The sequence below is a fragment of the Schistocerca gregaria genome, chromosome 2 (assembly GCF_023897955.1).
Source record: "Schistocerca gregaria isolate iqSchGreg1 chromosome 2, iqSchGreg1.2, whole genome shotgun sequence".
In the NCBI taxonomy this organism is placed as follows: Eukaryota; Metazoa; Arthropoda; class Insecta; order Orthoptera; family Acrididae; genus Schistocerca; species Schistocerca gregaria.
In genome coordinates, this window is record NC_064921.1 from 819,264,647 (window position 1) to 819,284,908 (window position 20,262).

A 20,262-nucleotide genomic window follows, 5' to 3' on the forward strand; every position below is an offset into this window, starting at 1 on the left:
TCCTTTTGCAGAAATTCGACGCGGCACGTTGGAAATCCTCTTCTCAATAGAGAAATTCTATTGAGCTATGCTCGTCTATAGCTGTCCGTAATTGTGAAAGTGGTGATGGTGAAGGATGCTGTGCGCGAACTGCCCCTCTATTATGTCCCATAAACTTTCAATGGAATTCGCGTAGGCTTATCTGTATGGCCAGATCATCGCTATAATTGTCCAGATTGTTCTTCAAACCATCCGTAAACAATATTGTGGCCCTGTGGCATAACAGATTGTAATGTATAAAACTTCCAATTTTATTTCGGACCACTAAGTCTAAGAATGGCAGCAAATGGTCTCCAAGTTGCCGGACATAACTATTTACAGTCAATCATCGATTCAGTAGGACCAGAGAATTCAGTAAATTCCATATAAACACAGCCTACACCATTATTTGAACCACTAACATGTTGTGCAGTACTTTGTTGACAACTTGGATCCATGTGTTCGTGGGATCTGCGCCACACTCAAACACCACCATCAGTTCTTACCAACTGAAACCTGGAGTCATCTGACTAGGACACGGTTTTCCAGTCGTGTCGGGTCCAACCAATATGATCTCGACCCCAAGAGTGGTGCAATATGTCATGTCATGCTGTTAGCAAAGTCACTTGCATCGGTTGTCTTCTTCAGAAGCCCATTCACACCAAATGTCGCATTCCTGACCTAACGGATCGATTACTCGTAGTTCTACAATGATTTATGAGTTTATTACAAGCATTGTTGCTTGTCTGTTAGCACTTACGACCCTAAACAAACGCCGCTGCTCTCGGTCGTTAAGTGAAGGCCGTCGGCCAATGCGTTCTCCATGGTAGAGGTAATGTCTGAAATTTAGTATTCTCGACACACTCATGACACTGTGGCTATCGAAATATTGATTCCCTGACGATTTCCGAAATGGAATGTCTGATGCAACTGGCTCCAAGTACCATTTCGTGTTCAGAGTCTGTTGATTCCATGCGTGCGGACATAATCACGTCGGAAACATTTTCACATGCATCAGCTAAGTACTAATGACAGCTCTGCCAACACACTGCCCTTTTATACCTTGTGTACGCGATACCATCGCAATCTGTAGGTGTGCATATCGTTGTCCCATGACTTTTTGTCATCTCAGAATGCAGCTCTCATGACTAAGGTATTCATTGTAGTTATCAACTCTGCAACCTTTATATGCCCCCTCTGCTTACAAGTAAATTGTCAAATCATTTTACTGGGCGGAGAACTCGAGAATAGACAAATTCTAACCTAATGTGCTCAGTGTCAGATCATCAAAATAGAGGTTCATTTTACAAGTCATGTAGTTTCGGAAGTCATTAACATAAACACTAAAGGGGAAGTGCTCAAAAACAGGACTCTCTGTGGCATTCCTCTCCATATTTTTATTGAACCACCGAGGTCAGTATTATAATTATTGTTAGTACTAGGGTGCAGGAAAGTGAGTGTGGATTCCCCAGTTTCCTCTTTCTCCACAGGACACTCCAACTGGCAGCTAACTCTGATGCTGGTGCTCACCTCGGCTGGGCTGGTGGGCTGCGCTCTGTCAGCCTGGTGGTTCTCCCCGTCCAACTGCCGCCGTCCACCTGGTAAGAGAGGCGTCTGCCTCTGACGATAGTGTAGTGTAAGGAGCGACATTTACGCATGCCGCTGTGTACCAAAAATGATGAATCGGCTTTTTGAATCTTGTTGAAAATGCAGGTCCTTCCTTTCGATTGCCTATCTGATATGCTGCTCATTCTCAAGACTCGTGATGAAGCTTCACGAACGAAATCAAATACTATGAACATAGAACGACCATCACTGCTACGATTATTTTTCACCATACAAAATAAGAACTGAGACTATTAATGTGCGTAGTATCACTCCATTTTCGTCATCACACTCGTTATTTATAGTGCTAATCTTATAAACAATGTGATAAAATATACTATGTAAACTGAATGTGGAGGGGGTTGAAAGGAAAAGGAAGAAATTATTGATGTCAGCTGCATCAGGACTTTATGTGGATCCAGCAGCAACGAGCTAAAATGTGTGACAGACCAGGAGTCTAATTATCATCTGCATCTTAGGCAGTTGCGTTAACCACTGCCCCATCTTGACACAGTGTTTACTGCAATTGCACTGATCACTTCGGGACGCCTCCCAGCCGACCCACACTCCCATCATGTTCCTCCTATCCGCAGCCCCCTCCATGCTTGCTGCTTTGAGATAGGAGGTCAAACGTAGTTGTGGATCCGCTCTGATGGTGGTGAATTCATTGCTCATCGAGGTAAATCAATTAAGTGTGTCATGTCTGTTCTTTCGGACATGTCCAAAATTGATTCATGTCAGTGGGCCATGAATCTTCAACCTTCAGTGCAGATACACAATTACGTTCGACATCCTGCAGAAATCTCAAAGGAGTGAACATGGAGGACATGGACAGTGGCTGCATATAGGTGGCACACGATCGGAGTGTGGATCGGCCAGGAGGCATGCCAAGTTAGTTTGTGCAACTGCAATACACATTGTGTCTGAATGACAGAGTGGGTAACGCAGATGACTGGTAAACAGGACATCCCACGTTTGAGTCCTGGACCAGCACACATTTTCACTCGTTGCCGCTGATTCCACTGTGTACTAAGTCAGTTGCAATCCGCACCTCGTGATGAACACACTGGATGGCCGTACTGCATGGAATTGTTTAAATAAAGATTTACGTCCAAGTCCTTTTCCCACAAATCCTTAGGCAGTGGTGGCGGTTGGGTGACTGAGGTTATTCCAAGAGTCCTTTCTATCGCGCCATTTTCTTAGCTTAGTAGAGATATGCAAATTGACTTTTGTTTACCGCCAAAATTCAAACTTGGTGGCAGGTCATAGGAAGAAGTGGCGGTGAGGTGACTTAGGTTATCCCAAGTGGTCTATCTTCCCACGGCGTTTTCTTAGGTTAGTAGAGATGAGTGTGGTGTGCTGCATTATCCTGTTGGAATTTGAACTTCCTGCCATTTATCCTGGGGGAGGGGGGCGTGGCGCTCTCCCACCAAAATTCATTTTCCCACAAAAATCCGCCATCTTGAATGACGTCATGGCCATCATCTTGCATAATGTCATGCACTGTTGGCAAGTCTACACACCGCCATCTTGGATGACGTCATCGTCGCCATCTTGGATGCATCTGGCAACAATTCAAAGTGTACTCATACTGCCCTTGCCCAAATACTGGTGGTTCCTACGCCAACAAAGATTGTTGCCTGATAGTAAGTGATGTGTGTACAAAGTTCGGTTGAAATCGTTCCAGTGGCTTAGGTGGAGATGTGGGAAACACGCATACACATACAAACACACACACAATCCCAAACACGTATATACACATGGATTATCAGAAATGTAGGTATCTGTGGCATGTTTAAGGTTGTAGTTGTGAGGGGGGAAGTTAGAGAGGACAGAGATACAGTTATCTCCACTGTCCGAATCAAAATCGTCTCTGAAAACAACTATTGTGTGGAACATAGCTTGCTCTGTTCGTCCACGAGACCCAGAACACAGTAGATAACTGCACTCACGTAGATTCTGTGTTCCTTGAATTCCAGAAGACAAGCTGTGTGATTGGAGTAAAGAGTTTCTTGCAAACAGAAAACGGAATGTGACTCTGAACAGAGAGAAGTCTTCAGATGTGAAAACAATATTGTGAGTGTACGCATGAAGTGTTGCAGGGCCATTACTTTTCACAATGAACACTGTGATTCTCCCCTGCCCACTCCATCTTCAATTTACTTTATATGTATCACAACTGCGGATTCCCCATTTCGTCTGCTCGTCCAGACATGTCCGAAAGAACAGAAAATATGCATTCACGTTACAAAATATACGGCTGAAAAAAGCTGTTGCTACAAAACACTGCCTCCACATAAAAATTAAAAGTCCATAGTACAAGCATTTACTTTCGATGCAAATACACAATTAGCATTCCAGGCTAGTCCAAACACATCGCAGTTAAAACGTCTGACGCTTTGTGACGTCAGAAACAACTGCGGAAAAAAAGTTTTAGCCCCAAGACATGTATTAAGAAAGGAGAGTACAGTATTTGTGATGTGTGATCCGCCTGACTGTTTACATCTAAGTTTACATTTCGCGGCTAATAATATTAAGAAGCCACAGTTCGTTCAGACACTTAACTACATTTGCAGTAGGTGATATGTTAAGACCAAGAACAACCCAGAAATGGAAAGATATATCTGCTGGGACAAAGAAGTCGTCAGCCTTTTTTGACAATTAGTGTTCGTTTGTTGTCATGTCGAAATAGAGGCTCAGTATTGTACTGAAGAATAAGTAATACTGAAGGACATAACAACCGATAAAAACCACTACAGGCAGTATCGTGCATTCACGAAGATGTCCAACATACAGGAAAAGCTCTTTGAGATGTCATATTCTCGTAGCTGTCAAGTTTCATTTTTTGGTAAAAATAAATAAGTTGTCATGTATTCGTTTAGTGCATTTGGTATGTCCAGCCAAAATATACTTTTCTTTCGTAAATAAAAGTAAAATTTTCAGATATTTTATATGTAAACACACACATTCTAACTGAATTTATTAACTTCCAAAACGTACGGCGCCCATAAAAAATCTGTATGTCTTTTCTCAAGTAAGGCTGACAAGGAACTGAACAATATTGATATGACTTCTTACTCTTGGGATCTTTAGTCGTAAAATTGGTTTGATGCAGCCCTCCACGCTACTCTTTTGTAAGCAAGCCTCTTCATCAAGAAATAACAGCTGCAATATACATCCATTTGCATCAGCTTACCGTTATCGTACCTTGCTCCCTCCGCAATTTTATGCGCCCCTCCCCCCTACTATTTCCACCCCTCCCACCTGCACTTTCCTTCAGTAGCAAATTCACATTTCCGTCATGTCTCAGGATTTGTCCCTTCTCTATTTCAAGCTGTGCCATCCCCCCCCCCCCCCCCCCCAATTCCGTTCAGTATCTCCTCGCTGGTAACTCATCTACCTTTCTAATTTTCAGCATTCTTCTGCAGCATCGTATTTCCAAAGCTTCTACTCTGATCTTCACTGTACTGCTTATCGCCTGCATTCACTTCCGTACAAGGCTACACTGGCTCTGGAGAGATTTAAATACGGAATTTTGACCGCGATTGTTTGTAAATATTTAACTCGGAAACTTATTGAAGCCAGTTTTAATATTCTAGACGCAAAAGAATTCGTTTCACTGCCAAAGTTACTGTAAATATCACAGTCGAATTTAGTAAACAGAACCCAGGAAGGACATAAAGTACAAATACCCATAAATAATATTGAAAAGAAGGTACAAAACTGTAATACCGCTAAAACTGGTTTGGGAATGCTGCAATAGAACGAGTTACACAACGTAAACACAAGCTCTTTATACCGGAGAGCAGTAGAATTTAAAATTAACGTTGTATTTATTTCTTGCCGCAATGAGGAATGGCGCGCTTTATTCTGGTTGCGCGGAGCCTTAAAACTAATTGCAGACGCCACGGATCACACTTTTTACGAAATACAGTATTTAAAATATCTAAAAGTACCAAAAAAATCACTTCATACATATATATCGAAGCACATCCCTGGCATACGTAAGATACATACAATGGCAATAAGATTAAAAAGACAGAAACAAAATTAGAAAACAATTCGGGAGATGAATAATAATGTGGTACACAATGACAACATGCAGTTTTGAATCCTCGCACTATAAGACTCCGTTCATTCATAGGAACATAGACTGAAGAGATTTCAAAGAGAAAAAACCGCGACACTTATGTTTATACCTAACTTCATTGTTACAGTTAAGCTTATCTTTCTTCTCAGTTGTCGACATATTTTGGAATCGGTAATAGTCCTATAATGATGCAGCAGCTGTAAAGCCCCTAGCGATAATGTATCTGCATGCGGCGAATTTGAAAGGAAAATGTAGGCACATTACTCATAAATAAAACCCTTTTCTTCAGGAATAAAAAAAGCTGCTATATACTTTTTATTGTAATACCTTCGTACATTTTCTGCAATGTTTAATTACTTACTAGGTATTTAGGTACAGTTTGCCAAGCCTGAAAGTGATGTAATATTACTAATCAGTAATCAGATACAAGTGACACATTTGGTACCAAAATTTAAGATTTCTTTTGACTGCAGACTGTTAAGGCAAGAGTGCTAACATGCCAAACAATATTCAATTGTAATGCTAACACAGGCCGCATTGCTCACTTTTTTTACATAATTAAACTTCGTACGGCTTCAGTCCCTAACGGAGACATAGTTTTAAGTGATGCCTCTTTACACCTCCTTTGGTTTTCGTTTTACTTGTCTTGAGGGGTATAAAGTGAAAGATCGGCAATTAGATATAGCGGTAGGTAATACGTGCTTTTCTTTTCAACATATCTCTTACTCCTTCGTTTGACATAAGACTATTTAAATCAAATTCAGTAGGCCTCTGTATTGTGGAAATATTTCTATAACGTTCTACTTCTAGGAAGCTTGTTTTCTATAAATATTTAATTAAATGAGGAATACTATTGCATGCATTTTGTTTCTCTTCTAAGTACGGGACATGTATGCCCCGAGTGAATGTCTCGAAACTCAAGTGAAAACCAGGATTGTCCCAACAAAACCTGTACGTCTGGTCAGCCTAAGGAAACACACAAATGAAATCACATTAAAATGACTAGAACTGCTTTCCAATTCTTTACTATAGGCCAGTGCTTATATGGGTGTGGGAGGAGACAATGAGTAATTTCATAGCCAGCTAGCTGGTGGCGGCGACAAATTCGCCTCAGATGCATGGTCAGCTTGGCGGTAATATCATTCTTCCGTCGACTTCATTCAAGTACAGGCTCGTCGAAAGCAACTAGTCTTATATCAAACGAAGTTTGTGTGAATACGATAATAACATTTCAAATACATTACGCAGTTATTGATTTCAAGTACACAGTTTTTAAACGATGCAAAATTCACTACAAAGTGAACTTAGTTGTCACATTTGCGAATTCACAGTCTGGCGAATAACTTTCAAATGTACAAAATTTCTTAACTTCTTTTTCGTAATTTGTAGGCTTACACACTACTTAATCTAACGTAAACTAACTTCCGCTAAGGACAACACATACACCTATGCCCGAGGGAGGACTCGAAGCTGGGGGAGCCCCGTGAACCGTGACTAGGCGCCCAAGACCGCGAGGCTAACCCGCGCGGCAGCTGTTTTTACAACGACTGTTAATATATTAATGCACGTGAAACCTCATTAAATTACAAATGGAAGATCTTAGAAGCTGACCCTAAGTTTTCCTGAAGTCCCTCGCTCGAGCATCACAGTATGATACAGGGTGACAGTTATTCAACTATATGAAAAAAAACGTAAATTAGTTACAAACTACGGCGTGCACGCACTTTATTCAACATGTAAACGTCACCACAGATATGTGGATTTAGGTTATGAGATGTTCGATGTGCCTGCCATCCTTGGCGATGAGCCGGCCAGTGTGGCCGTGCGGTTCTAGGCGCTTCAGTCTGGAACCGCGTGACCGCTACTGTCGCAGGTTCGAATCCTGCCTCGGGCATGGATGTGTGTGATGTCCTTAGGTTAGTTAGGTTTAAGTAGTTCTAAGTTCTAGGGGACTGATGCCCATAGATGTTAAGTCCCATAGTGCTCAGAGCCATTTGAACCATGGCGATGATGTGACGCAGGCGAACAGCGAAATTCTGCATGACCCGCTGAAGTGTCACAACATCGGTGCTGTCGATGACCTCCTGAATGTCTGTTTTAAGCTCAGCAATGATTTTGGTGTTATTGCTGTACATCTTGTCTTTAATATAGCCCAACAAAGAAGAGTCGCATGTGTTCAGATCCGGAGAATACGGCGGCCAATCGAGGCCTATGCCACTGGCCTCTGGGTACCCCAGAGCCAGATTGCGATCCCCGAAGTGCTCCTCCAGGACATCAAACACTCTCCTGCTTCAATGAAGTCGAGTTCCGTCTTGCATGATCCACATCTTGTCGAAATCAGGGTCACTTTGGATGATCATGAAATCATCTTCCAAAATCTTCACGTATCGTTCGGTAATCACTGTGCCATCAAGTAATATCGCACCGATTACTCCGTGACTGGCTATTACACACTACACAGTCACCTGCTGAGAGTGAAGAGACTTTTCGATCGCGGAATGCGGATTCTCAGTCCCTCAAACGCGCAAATTTTGGTTATTGACGAACTCAACCACCTTCGTCGCTAAATCGAACCTACTAATTCTCAACATGCCCCGCGGCCAACTGTGCAGTTTGAACGTCGTAACGCAAGCCGTTCAGAAGTTATGACGATTTTACTTCATATAGTTCAATAACTGTCACTTTCTATTAAGGGCTGACAGAGCTTCGGCTTCGATGAATCTGTCCACCAACCGAACAGCGAAGAGCAACGCACAACGGAGCAGAGCCAAGTTTCCCACACGGCACCAATCACACATCCAGTACGCCATCCGTGAGGTGAGAGTCTGTCAGAGACATTAAACATCTATTATGTCTGAAACAGTTTTGCATGTCGCTGTTCAAAGTTTACAGTGGCCACTACAGCACAGTGGCCAGAAAAGGAAATAGGGATAACGTCGATAGCAAGAATTCTACCACGTAAACAATCAGATAAATAAAACTTGTCGATGTGGCTGCAAGCGGTGGAGTTAAGAAACGTGTATCTAACCAAGGTTGGATATTTCTGCTCCCACACATCACGCAAACACATCGAAAGAACCGGTTCACATACACTCCTGGAAATTGAAATAAGAACACCGTGAATTCACTGTCCCAGGAAGGGGAAACTTTATTGACACATTCCTGGGGTCAGATACATCACATGATCACACTGACAGAACCACAGGCACATAGACACAGGCAACAGAGCATGCACAATGTCGGCACTAGTACAGTGTATATCCACCTTTCGCAGCAATGCAGGCTGCTATTCTCCCATGGAGACGATCGTAGAGATGCTGGATGTAGTCCTGAGGAACGGCTTGCCATGCCATTTCCACCTGGCGCCTCAGTTGGACCAGCGTTCGTGCTGGACGTGCAGACCGCGTGAGACGACGCTTCATCCAGTCCCAAACATGCTCAATGGGGGACAGATCCGGAGATCTTGCTGGCCAGGGTAGTTGACTTACACCTTCTAGAGCACGTTGGGTGGCACGGGATACACGCGGACGTGCATTGTCCTGTTTGAATAGCAAGTTCCTTTGCCGGTCTAGGAATGGTAGAACGATGGGTTAGATGACGGTTTGGATGTACCGTGCACTGTTCAGTGTCCCCTCGACGATCACCAGAGGTGTACGGCCAGTGTAGGAGATCGCTCCCCACACCATGATGCCGGGTGTTGGCCCTGTGTGCCTCGGTCGTATGCAGTCCTGATTGTGGCGCTAACCTGCACGGCGACAAACACGCATACGACCATCATTGGCACCAAGGCAGAAGCGACTCTCATAGCTGAAGACGACACGTCTCCATTCGTCCCTCCATTCACGCCTGTCGCGACACCACTGGAGGCGGGCTGCAAGATGTTGCGGCGTGAGCGGAAGACGGCTTAACGGTGTGCGGGACCGTAGCCCAGCTTCATGTAGACGGTTGCGAATGGTCCTCGCCGATACCCCAGGAGCAACAGTGTCCCTAATTTGCTGGGAAGTGGCGGTGCGGTCCCCTACGGCACTGCGTAGGATCCTACGGTCTTGGCGTGCATCCGTGCGTCGCTGCGGTCCGGTCCCAGGTCGACGGGCACGTGCACCTTCCGCCGACCACTGGCGACAACATCGATGTACTGTGGAGACCTCACGCCCCACGTGTTGAGCAATTCGGCGGTACGTCCACCCGGCCTCCCGCATGCCCACTATACGCCCTCGCTCAAAGTCCGTCAACTGCACATACGGTTCACGTCCACGCTGTCGCGGCATGCTACCAGTGTTAAAGACTGCGATGGAGCTCCGTATGCCACGGCAAACTGGCTGACACTGACGGCGGCGGTGCACAAATGCTGCGCAGCTAGCGCCATTCGACGGCCAACACCGCGGTTCCTGGTGTGTCCGCTGTGCCGTGCGTGTGATCATTGCTTGTACAGCCCTCTCGCAGTGTCCGAAGCAAGTATGGTGTGTTTGACACACCGGTGTCAATGTGTTCTTTTTTCCATTTCCAGGAGTGTAATTCAAGACAAAAATTATTATGTCGGGACTGATCTGCTAGGAGATAAGACACAATTACTATCGCCACCTAATGTCAGACACCGAGGACTCTTGCACAAAAGACAGACAATCTCCTCTTTGTAAAACAGCGAACACACCACTGTAGACCCAAACCAGAGAGTGCTTTTAAAACAACCAAGAGCAGGTAAAAGCACACACCCTATCCCTCCACCAGAATCAAGTACATCAGTATCGACGGTGAGTGTACCCTCACACCCATCGCATGTTCAGAAGCCACATTAAAAACAGTCTGAAATCCAGCGAGAGCAAAACTGGCGAACGAAACTTCTTGTAAAAGCACAATATCAGCACAAGAATTATAAACTGGCGTAACGAAGCCAAACCTAAACCTGGTTTAATTCCATTAACATTTAGGGTAATAAAAGTGCAAGTTTAAGTCTATTGATCAGAATAAGAAACACGTAAAAAAGGCAACAAAAAAAGACAACTTATTCGACCTCTCGGCTGTAACAATCCGCCGCTCCATCCGTCAACGGGTCTGAAGGAGGTAGGCTACCGCCATGTCCTGTCTATGTGTTTCTATTTTCTCCTTGCAACAGCGTGATCCGGCTCGAACCGTTGTTTGTGCCGACCTGTGGCAAGCTACCCTCCGCCGCTGGTGAGGTGGGAGGATCGTTTACTGTGTCCAATTCAATCACTGCCAACCCTGAATCGGAAGCCGTGTGGGCAGGAGGAGGCCCCAGCGAAAGTGGCCAACCCGTGTTAACAAGTCTATCAGGTGGCAGACCGGGCGTCACCGCAGACAAATCATGTGAAAAAAAACGACTTGTCTACGAGCAAGGAAATAGAGTCACCATCGGGAGTACAAAACAATGGAGCAACTGGGTGCTGAGGGTCAACCGGTGGAACGAACGGGACGGGCGACAAGCGTATCGATACCAAGTGTTCCGATCTCCGGAGTGGTTGAGAGGGGACATCCACGGAAATCGAAGGAGCACTACAATCTGCCATCTCAAATCTCGGCTCAGTAGTCCTGACTCCATCTGTACCACCCAGAGAATCAGCAGGTTACGAGGTTAAAGGGAGGGGATATTCTGTTTCACCTGCATTTCTACAAAACGAACCCCCTGTGACACTGAAGTCTGTGCTAGCTGGACAATGGTTTTTGACCTCAGCATACTTAAGCAAAACTTCTTTCAGGTGTAGACATATTGAACAGAGGCATAGTCATGTGTTCAACAACAGCGTTTGCAAGGAGGACTGTACTGAGTCATCTCTGTGACAGAAAGGAACCTGAGAATCATGTTTAAGCAGTAAGTTTTCGACTTGTAAGCAATTCACAAATGTAATAAAGAAATCGCAAAGTTCGGTGTCAAAATACGCTGTGTATACCGGAACCGAAGTCAAACCAAAACCATTTAGCACCCAGTCGTGGATTTCCAGAGAACTGCGCTGCACATGACAGGTCGACTTATCAAACGAAAAACGGACTATATCTTTACGTGGATCAGACATGGACGCTATGAAAACAACAGAAACTGACAATGCTACTACCGAGAGCACACTTGAGCACAAAGATGAATTCATCGTAGGGTGTATACTCGCGAAGCACAAATCCTCACGTAAATATCGCACTTACAGTTCTCTGTGACAGAGGGGAAGTAAACAACGTCCTACCTATAATACGCCGCAAGAGGATCTGATACCACTGAGCTATAAATGCATTATGCTACAGCTGCCGACATTTAGATATCTCTTACCGCTCATGACTCCACATACCAAAATGAAGTGCCTTTACTAAGTCTGCAATGCTACGAATGACATGGTACAGTTTTCTGTGTGTTTTTAGATTCCGCGTCCTTATGCTTAAGAGTCAAAAAGGTGTTAATCTTTCTACCACACACAGAGTTATATGTATTCTTTGAGCACATCTGCTCAACCCGAAACGCAATTGGCTTCGCTGTAACATTTTCCGTATCTCAAATTTCATGCACAGCCATTTTTTGTGCTGTCAAGTGTGTAAACTTTGATCATTCTTTCTTGCATATTCAAAAATGTAATACTGGTTACACAAATGTGTTCACAAGTTGTTAACACCCACAACAAACAATACATTTTAGTAGAAAACAATGAACTAGAATCATCCTCTCACTCCAGTGAAAATTTCAAAGCAAACAGTACACACTCCCATGCTTGCATCGTTGGATGTGGTGAAAGTACTTTCTCAGTATACCATTCAAAACAATATACAAATACGCACTTCCGTGTAGAAAATTTTTTCTGAGTAGTAGTACCTATCACAACAACTATGTATTCTGTTACTGAGACTACACACCAAACTCAGTGGCAAGAAGCAACAAAAATGGCTCTGAGCACTATAGGACTTAACTTCTGAGGTCATCAGTCTCCTAGAACTTAGAACTACTTAAACCTAACTAACCTAAGGACATCACACACATCCATGCCCGAGGCATGATTCGAACCTGCGACCGTAGCGGTCACGCGGTTCCAGACTGTAGCGCCTAGAACAGCTCGACCTCCCTGGCCGACAAGAAGCAACAACATTAAAGTAGAATTACATACTGATTTCTTGAGAAGAGGTAAGAAAGTTGGATACCGATTCTGTCAAAAGCTGCTAACATGTAGTTCTCCAGTAAATGCGAGTAAGTTCAAAAAATGAATGCAAACAAAAATAAAGTAGCATACGTGCGATATACTTACAATGCAACGAAATCCAGCAGTTAAAACACAGACTTGTAAGTGGGAGAAAATATACGTGGGTCCACAGAAAACCGCGCAATGAAATTATCTTTTGTTGTATACTAAACAAAAACAAATATGGGATCTTTTTCTCCACCAGTATTACAGATGGCAGCAAACATGAAGAAGACTATGAGTAACATACTTACAATACAATTCAGTAAGTGCAATACTCACATGAAGTCATAATCAGGAACACAATGCAATGATACCAACCTCTTTTTAGTATGTAACGAAAACAAATATGGAGACTTTAATTTACTCAATAAGAAATTGAGCTGATGAAGGATTGATAAGCTTACAGCGCTCCATGGTGTCCTGTCATGTAACCAAGGTTGTGTTACTGGGAGTTCCTATTCAAATTTAACCCCCCCCCCCCTCCCACCCCACCCCGCCACCACATATGCTCACGCCATAGATGTCACTGCTCTATAGTCTGCGACACTGAACGATGTGCTCTTCTTGCTATTGCTGGCTATCATGTAAGTTGTAGCTCTAGTCGGGGTAGTGTATGTGGCTGCCACAACAACGAGTCTGCTGTCAGGCAAAAGAGTTACTCGTGTGCTCAACATGAAATACAAAGAAACAGACATGTGTTAAGTACATGTTATATGTAATACCATAACACATGAACAACAAATATACAGGGTGTTACAAAAAGGTACGGCCAAACTTTCAGGAAACATTCCTCACACACAAAGAAAGAAAATATGTTATGTGGACATGTGTCCGGAAATGCTTACTTTCCATGTTAGAGCTCATTTCATTACTTCTCTTCAAATCACATTAATCATGGAATGGAAACACACAGCAACAGATCGTACCAGCGTGACTTCAAACACTTTGTTACAGGAAATGTTCAAAATGTTCTCCGTTAGCGAGGATACATTCATCCACCCTCCGTCGCTTGGAATCCCTGATGCGCTGATGCAGCCCTGGAGAATGGCGTATTGTATCACAGCCGTCCACAATACGAGCACGAAGAGTCTCTACATTTGGTACCGGGGTTGCGTAGACAAGAGCTTTCAAATGTCCCCATAAATGAAAGTCAAGAGGGTTGAGGTCATGAGAGCGTGGAGACCATGGAATTGGCCCGCCTCTACCAATCCATCGGTCACCGAATCTGTTGTTGAGAAGCGTGCGAACACTTCGACTGAAATGTGCACGAGCTCCATCGTGCATGAATCACGTGTTGTGTCGTACTTGTAAAGGCACATGTTCTAGCAGCACAGGTAGAGTATCCCATATGAAATCATGATAACGTGCTCCATTGGGCGTAGGTGGAAGAACATGGGGCCCAATCAAGACATTACCAACAATGCCTGCCCAAACGTTCACAGAAAATCTGTGTTGATGACGTGATTGCACAATTGCGTGGGAATTCTCGTCAGTCCGCACATGTTGATTGTGAAAATTTACAATTTGATCACTTTGGAATGAAGCCTCATCGGTAAAGAGAACATTTGCACTGAAATGAGGATTGACACATTGTTGGATGAACCATTCGCAGAAGTGTACCCGTGGAGGCCAATCAGCTGCCGATAGTGCCTGCACACGCTGTACATGGTACGGAAACAACTGGTTCTCCCGTAGTACTCTCTATACAGTGACGTGGTCAACGTTACCTTGTACAGCAGCAACTTTTCTGACGCTGACATTAGGGTTATCGACAACTGCACGAAGAATTGCCTCGTCCACTGCAGATGTCCTCGTCGTTCTAGGTCTTCCCCAGTCGCGAGTCATAGCCTGGATTGTTCCGTGCTCCCTAAGACGCCTATCAATAGCTTCGAACGTCTTCCTGTCGGGACACCTTCGTTATGGAAATCTGTCTCGATACAAACGTACCGCGCCACGGCTATTCCTCCGTGCTAATCCATACATCAAATGGGCATCTGCCAACTCCACATTTGAAAACATTGCACTGACTGCAAAACCACGTTCGTGATGAACACTAACCTGTTGATGCTACGTACTGATGTGCTTGATGCTAGTACTGTAGATCAATGAGTCGCATGTCAACACAAGCACCAAAGTTAACATTACCTTCCTTCAATTGGGCCAACTGGCGGTGAACCGAGGCAGTACAGTACATACTGACGAAACTAAAATAAGCTCTAACATGGAAATTAAGCGATTCCTGACACATGTGCACATAACATCTTTCCTTTATTTGTGTGTGAGGAATGTTTCCTGAAAGTTTGGCCGTACCTTTTTGTAACACCCTGTATAGTGCATACTGAACTCCAACGTACACTAACGAGCCAAAATATTAAGATTATTGCTCACTGCAAGAGTAAATGCCACTTGATGGCGATGTGGGGAAGTTAACGGATGAGAAAAGTATATAAGCACAGCAGATATGAATTGGGAATCATTCTAGCAATGATACAAGTAGAAAATGGTGAAGACGACTGCTATAGGCGCATTTGACAAAGGGTAGATTTTATGATCTGATGCCTAGAAACAACCATCTCAGAAATGGCGATGCTGATCAGTTGTTCGTGTGATCTTCTCGTGAGTGTCTAAGGAAAGTGGTTGAAGGATGGTGAAATGACGAGTAGGCGACAAGATGTTGGAAAAGGAAACAAGATTTGGTTTAATGTCCCATCGATACCAAATTCATTAGAGATGGAACACAAGCTTGGATTGTATCAAGGATGGGAAGGGCAATCGACCATGACCTTTCACAGGAACCATCCCAGCACGTACCTGGACCAGTTTAGGGAAATCAGAGAAAAGCTAAATCTACATCGCTGGATGTGGGTTTGAACCGTCATCCCCCTAACTGCGAGTCCACTGTGCTAACCACTGCACCACATCGCTCGGCATAGGGTGTTGGACATGCAAGTGTTATCACAGAACATAGAGTTCTTGGCTAAACTTTGCTGGAAAGTAGGATAGGTGCAATCTGTGGCACAACTGACAACAGAATACAATGTCGATACAAATGTTTTGGGGCACACCGTACAGTGCACATTGTTGAATTTGGGGTTCCGCAGCAGATGATCGATGTGTATTCCCATGCTGACTCAGCTACATCAGCCATTATTGTTGTCGTTGGCATCGGATCATCGAGGCTGCACCGTTTCTATTGAGTAACACGTCACCTGACCGGGTAAATCATGTTTCTTGTTACACTATGTGAATGGCCATGTCTGGATACGCCGTGATTGAGGCTAACGACTGCTTGAAACATGCACCACGCCACACAGGCGAGCATACGGGGACAGTATAATGCTGTGAGGGACATTCAGCTGGTTTCACCTGAGATTTGTGGCAATACGTGAAGACACCGTAACAAACGTGGAGTACATTAGCAGTATTGTGGACGACCTTCACCCGTACATGCTTGATATTTTCCCCAGTGGTAATGGTATGTTGTAGCACGATATCTGTGTGTGTCACGAGGCAAGAATCATGTTATGGTGGTTTGAGGATTGTGGTAGTGAACTTAAGTTGATGTATTGGCTACCACCTTCTCTTGATCTGGACCTGATGGAACACATCTGGGATGACCACTAATGACCTCGCCGCTTAGCGCCCTGTAGCGCTAATCGTCATCAACATCTGGGATGGTAATAGACGCCAGATCCGCGGCCGCAAACTACCAGCCCGCAATTTACAAGAATTGGGTGACTGCACAGAAATGTGATTCCACATCCTTCCAGTAATCTACCAAGTACTTTTCGAATCCATACTACACTACTGGCCATTACAAGTGCTTCACCAACAAGAAGTACAGATGATAAACGGGTATTCTAGTCTAATATATTTGTCCAAATATATAATACTAGTACTGACATGTGACTACATTTTCACGCAATTTGGGTGCATAGATCCTGAGAAATCAGTACCCAGAACAACCACCTCTGGCCGTAATAACGCCCTCGATACGCCTGGGCATTGAGTCAAACAGAGCTTGGATGGCACGTACAGGTACAGCTGCACATGCAGCTTCAACACGATACCACCGTTCGTCAAACTGGCGTTTGTGACGAGCCAGTTGCTCGGCCACCATTGACCAGACGTTTTCAATTAGTGAGAGATCTGGAGAATGTGCTGGCCAGGGCAGCATTCGAACATATTCTGTATCCAGAGAGGCCCATACAGGACCTGCAACATGCGGTTGTGCATTATCCTGCTGAAATGTAGGGTTTCGCAGGGATCGAATGAAGGGTAGTGCTAAGGGTCGTTACACATCTGAAATGTAACGTCCACTGTTCAAAGTGCCGTCAATGCGAACAAGAGGTGACCGAGATGTGTAATCAATGGCACCCCATACCATCACGCCGGGTGATACGCCAGTATGGCGATGACGAATACACGCTTCCAGTGTGCGTTCACCGCGATATCGCCAAACACGGATGCGACCATCATGATGCTGTAAACGGAACCTGGATTCATCCGAAAAAATGACGTTTTGCCATTCGTGCACCCAGGTTCGCCGTTGAGTACACCATCACAGGTGCTCCTGTCTGTGATGCAGCGTCAAGGGTAACCGCAGTTGTGGTCTCCGAGCTGGTTGTACTAGTTGCTGCAAACGTCGTCGAACTGTTAGCGCAGATGGTTGTTCTTTTGCAAACGTCCCCATCTGTTGACTCAGGGATCGAGACGTGGCTGCACGACCCGTTACAGGCAAGCGGATAAGATGCCTTTCATCTCGACTGCTGTTGATACGAGGTCGTTGGGATCCAGCACGGCGTTCCGTATTACCCTTCTGAACCCACCGATTCCATATTCTGCAAACAGTCATTGGATCTCGACCAACGCGAGCAGCAATGTCGTGATACGTAGGCTACAATCCGTCCTTGATCAAAGTCGGAAACGTGATGGTACGCATTTCGCCTCGTTACACGAGGCATCTGAACGTTTCACTAACCAAGGCCGGTCAACTGCTGTTTGTGTATGAGAAATCGGTTGGAAACTTTCCTCATGTCAGCACGTTATAGGTGTCGCCACTGGCGCCAGCCTTGTGTGAATGCTCTGGAAAGCTAATCATTTGCATATGGCGGCATCTTCTTCCTGTCGGTTAAATTTTCGCGTCTGTAACACGTCATCTTCGTCGTGTAGCAATTTTAATGGCCAGTGGTGATGTATGCGTTCCAAAGTTTTAGCAGTACGCTAGTAAGCAAGTGGTCATAATGTTTAGGGTCATCAGTGTGTGTTAGTATGACGAAGTCTACTCACTTGTAACCACTTAGGTAAGAAGCATAGCACCGTGGACTGATGCCACACTGTTTTCTGTTGGCAGAACTGGCTGACGACGGTTCATCGCTGTCAGCGTACGAGAACTTGACCAACTCTCTGCGAGACGCGGCGTCGGTGAGCAGCGGCTCCATCGGCTCTGGCGGGCGCTGCACGGCCTCGGAATGCGACGCGGACGGCGTCATCACCATCCGGCTGGGTTCCGACTCACACGAGCCGCACGTGGACGCCGCCTCCATTGCTTCCGCTGGCTGCCACTGTGTCCATGGCGGCGCCACTGCCGCCGCCGCTTCCGCACCGCCTCACGAGCCCTGTATTACTCTGGAGGACGCTTCCCAGTCCGAAGCCTGATGCAATCCGCTTCAGCAGGCACGTATTTCCCAACGGGGAACCGCCTTCCGCACCGAGTATTGGAGTAGGGGCAAAATAATTCCGGCTTTCGCAGCGAAACCCCCAAACGAACCACATCAAAATAAACTGCACCATCACATTTTACCTGTTCGGTGACACTTTACGAGGAGCAAAGGCAAGGATCTCTACCTAAACAAGACGTCCAGCGCCAGACACCCAAGCCTTCCGGCCAGCGACGATATTTTTCTGACTACAACCTTGGGGCCACGAGTGTAACCCGAACGCAAGACACAATTCTTTACGATTCTGTCTTCACATGCTCTTACTGCACCAGATATTCCAGATTTCTGGTGTACAACAAAATTAACTGTTTCGAAACCAGTGCAAGAAACGGTCACAAATTGCAGTAAATTACAAGTAAAACACCATTTGGAGGCTGCACATCAATTTTTATTTATTTTTTTAATTTTATTTATTAACTCGGACGCATTTCGCCCTTTCTTAACGAGGCATTCCCAGTGTGTGTGCCCTGGAATATTATGTTACCTTTTCGTTGTCACATATAGGTTATAGGTTTAAAAACACTTAATGAAAGGTTTTGTGTAGTAAAATGAAAAGGTATTGACAGTTGAGCGTCTGATTTCTTAACTAAAAACCATACAGCTTTCCCTCTTGTGAAAAAACGTTTGAAAGCCTCTACGTTTTCCTGCAATCCCTGTGGCTTCCTAATACAACATTTTAACTGTCATTTTCGGTGTCCAGCGTCTCATGTGCTTTTATGCAAGATGCCAGCTTTCTCTTTTCTGATTGTATGTGTGTTAATCTAAGTTGGAAACATCTAACCCTTACAAGGAAGTCGCATTGTATACATCGAAAATGTCTGTTGAAGTCTCATATTACGAAGCCATAGTGACTACACGAAAAAATGGAGGCTTTCAACCGTTTTACACATGAAGGACAGATGCATGGTTCCCAAAGAAGAAATTAGTCGCTTTGCTGTAAGTGTCCTTCCATTTTACCATATAAACCTTCCATTAACCGTTTTTTAAATCTATGACCAAAACGGAACAACAGAAAAATCATGTAATATTGCAGGACACCCACTAAAGACGCCTTGTTAAAAAGAAGTGAAACGCCTCTAGGTGCATGAATTAAATACAAAATTCAAAAAATTCACATGCAGCGTGCAAAAGACTTTTTTCTTGTAAAGTACTGCAATTTACATACAGCTTCTGCGAAGTGCTAGGTTAATCAAAATGATATACACTCTTTCAAATGATTGTAAAAAGCTTTATATTGAGCCAAGATATTACACGATTGTTCAGGGAGTTTTTCATATCATATCTGTGAACCGTTAGCCATACGGCACACGTTTAGTCTATAGTGCAATTCGACCCATACATTTGCTGAATCACACTGCCAAGTGCTTGATAGAAATATACAGAGAAATCATCATATAAATTATTTAAACAATGATTTAAATTATTTTAAAATGTCGTAATAGATTCAACACTTATAGCCAAGGAATATTGATACATTACCTAAATCCAATGAAGAAAACTAACCAGAAATTGAGAAGCACATAATTGGAGATTAGAGTGATATGAAAACACAAACAGCAGCAAATTTAATAAAAACTCGTCACTATTTCGTGTAAAATAAAAAAGTGGATTTATATATTTGAGGATCTACAAGATACAGTAAAACTGCAGCACTTGT

At 44.3% G+C, this 20,262-nt stretch overlaps 1 protein-coding gene across 3 annotated transcripts in view; it reads left to right on the top strand.

Moving 5' to 3' along the window:
* LOC126335153 (uncharacterized) overlaps positions 1-19,764 on the top strand; it is a 459,220-nt gene extending 439,456 nt beyond the window's left edge. For all 3 annotated transcript variants that reach the window (XM_049998126.1, XM_049998124.1, XM_049998125.1), the window contains 2 exons: positions 1,509-1,619; positions 18,239-19,764. In XM_049998126.1, the coding sequence (XP_049854083.1) occupies positions 1,509-1,619; positions 18,239-18,543 (416 nt within the window). In that variant the 3' untranslated portion in view covers positions 18,544-19,764. The remainder of the gene's footprint in view (positions 1-1,508; positions 1,620-18,238) is intronic.
* The last annotated feature ends 498 nt before the right edge of the window (positions 19,765-20,262 follow it).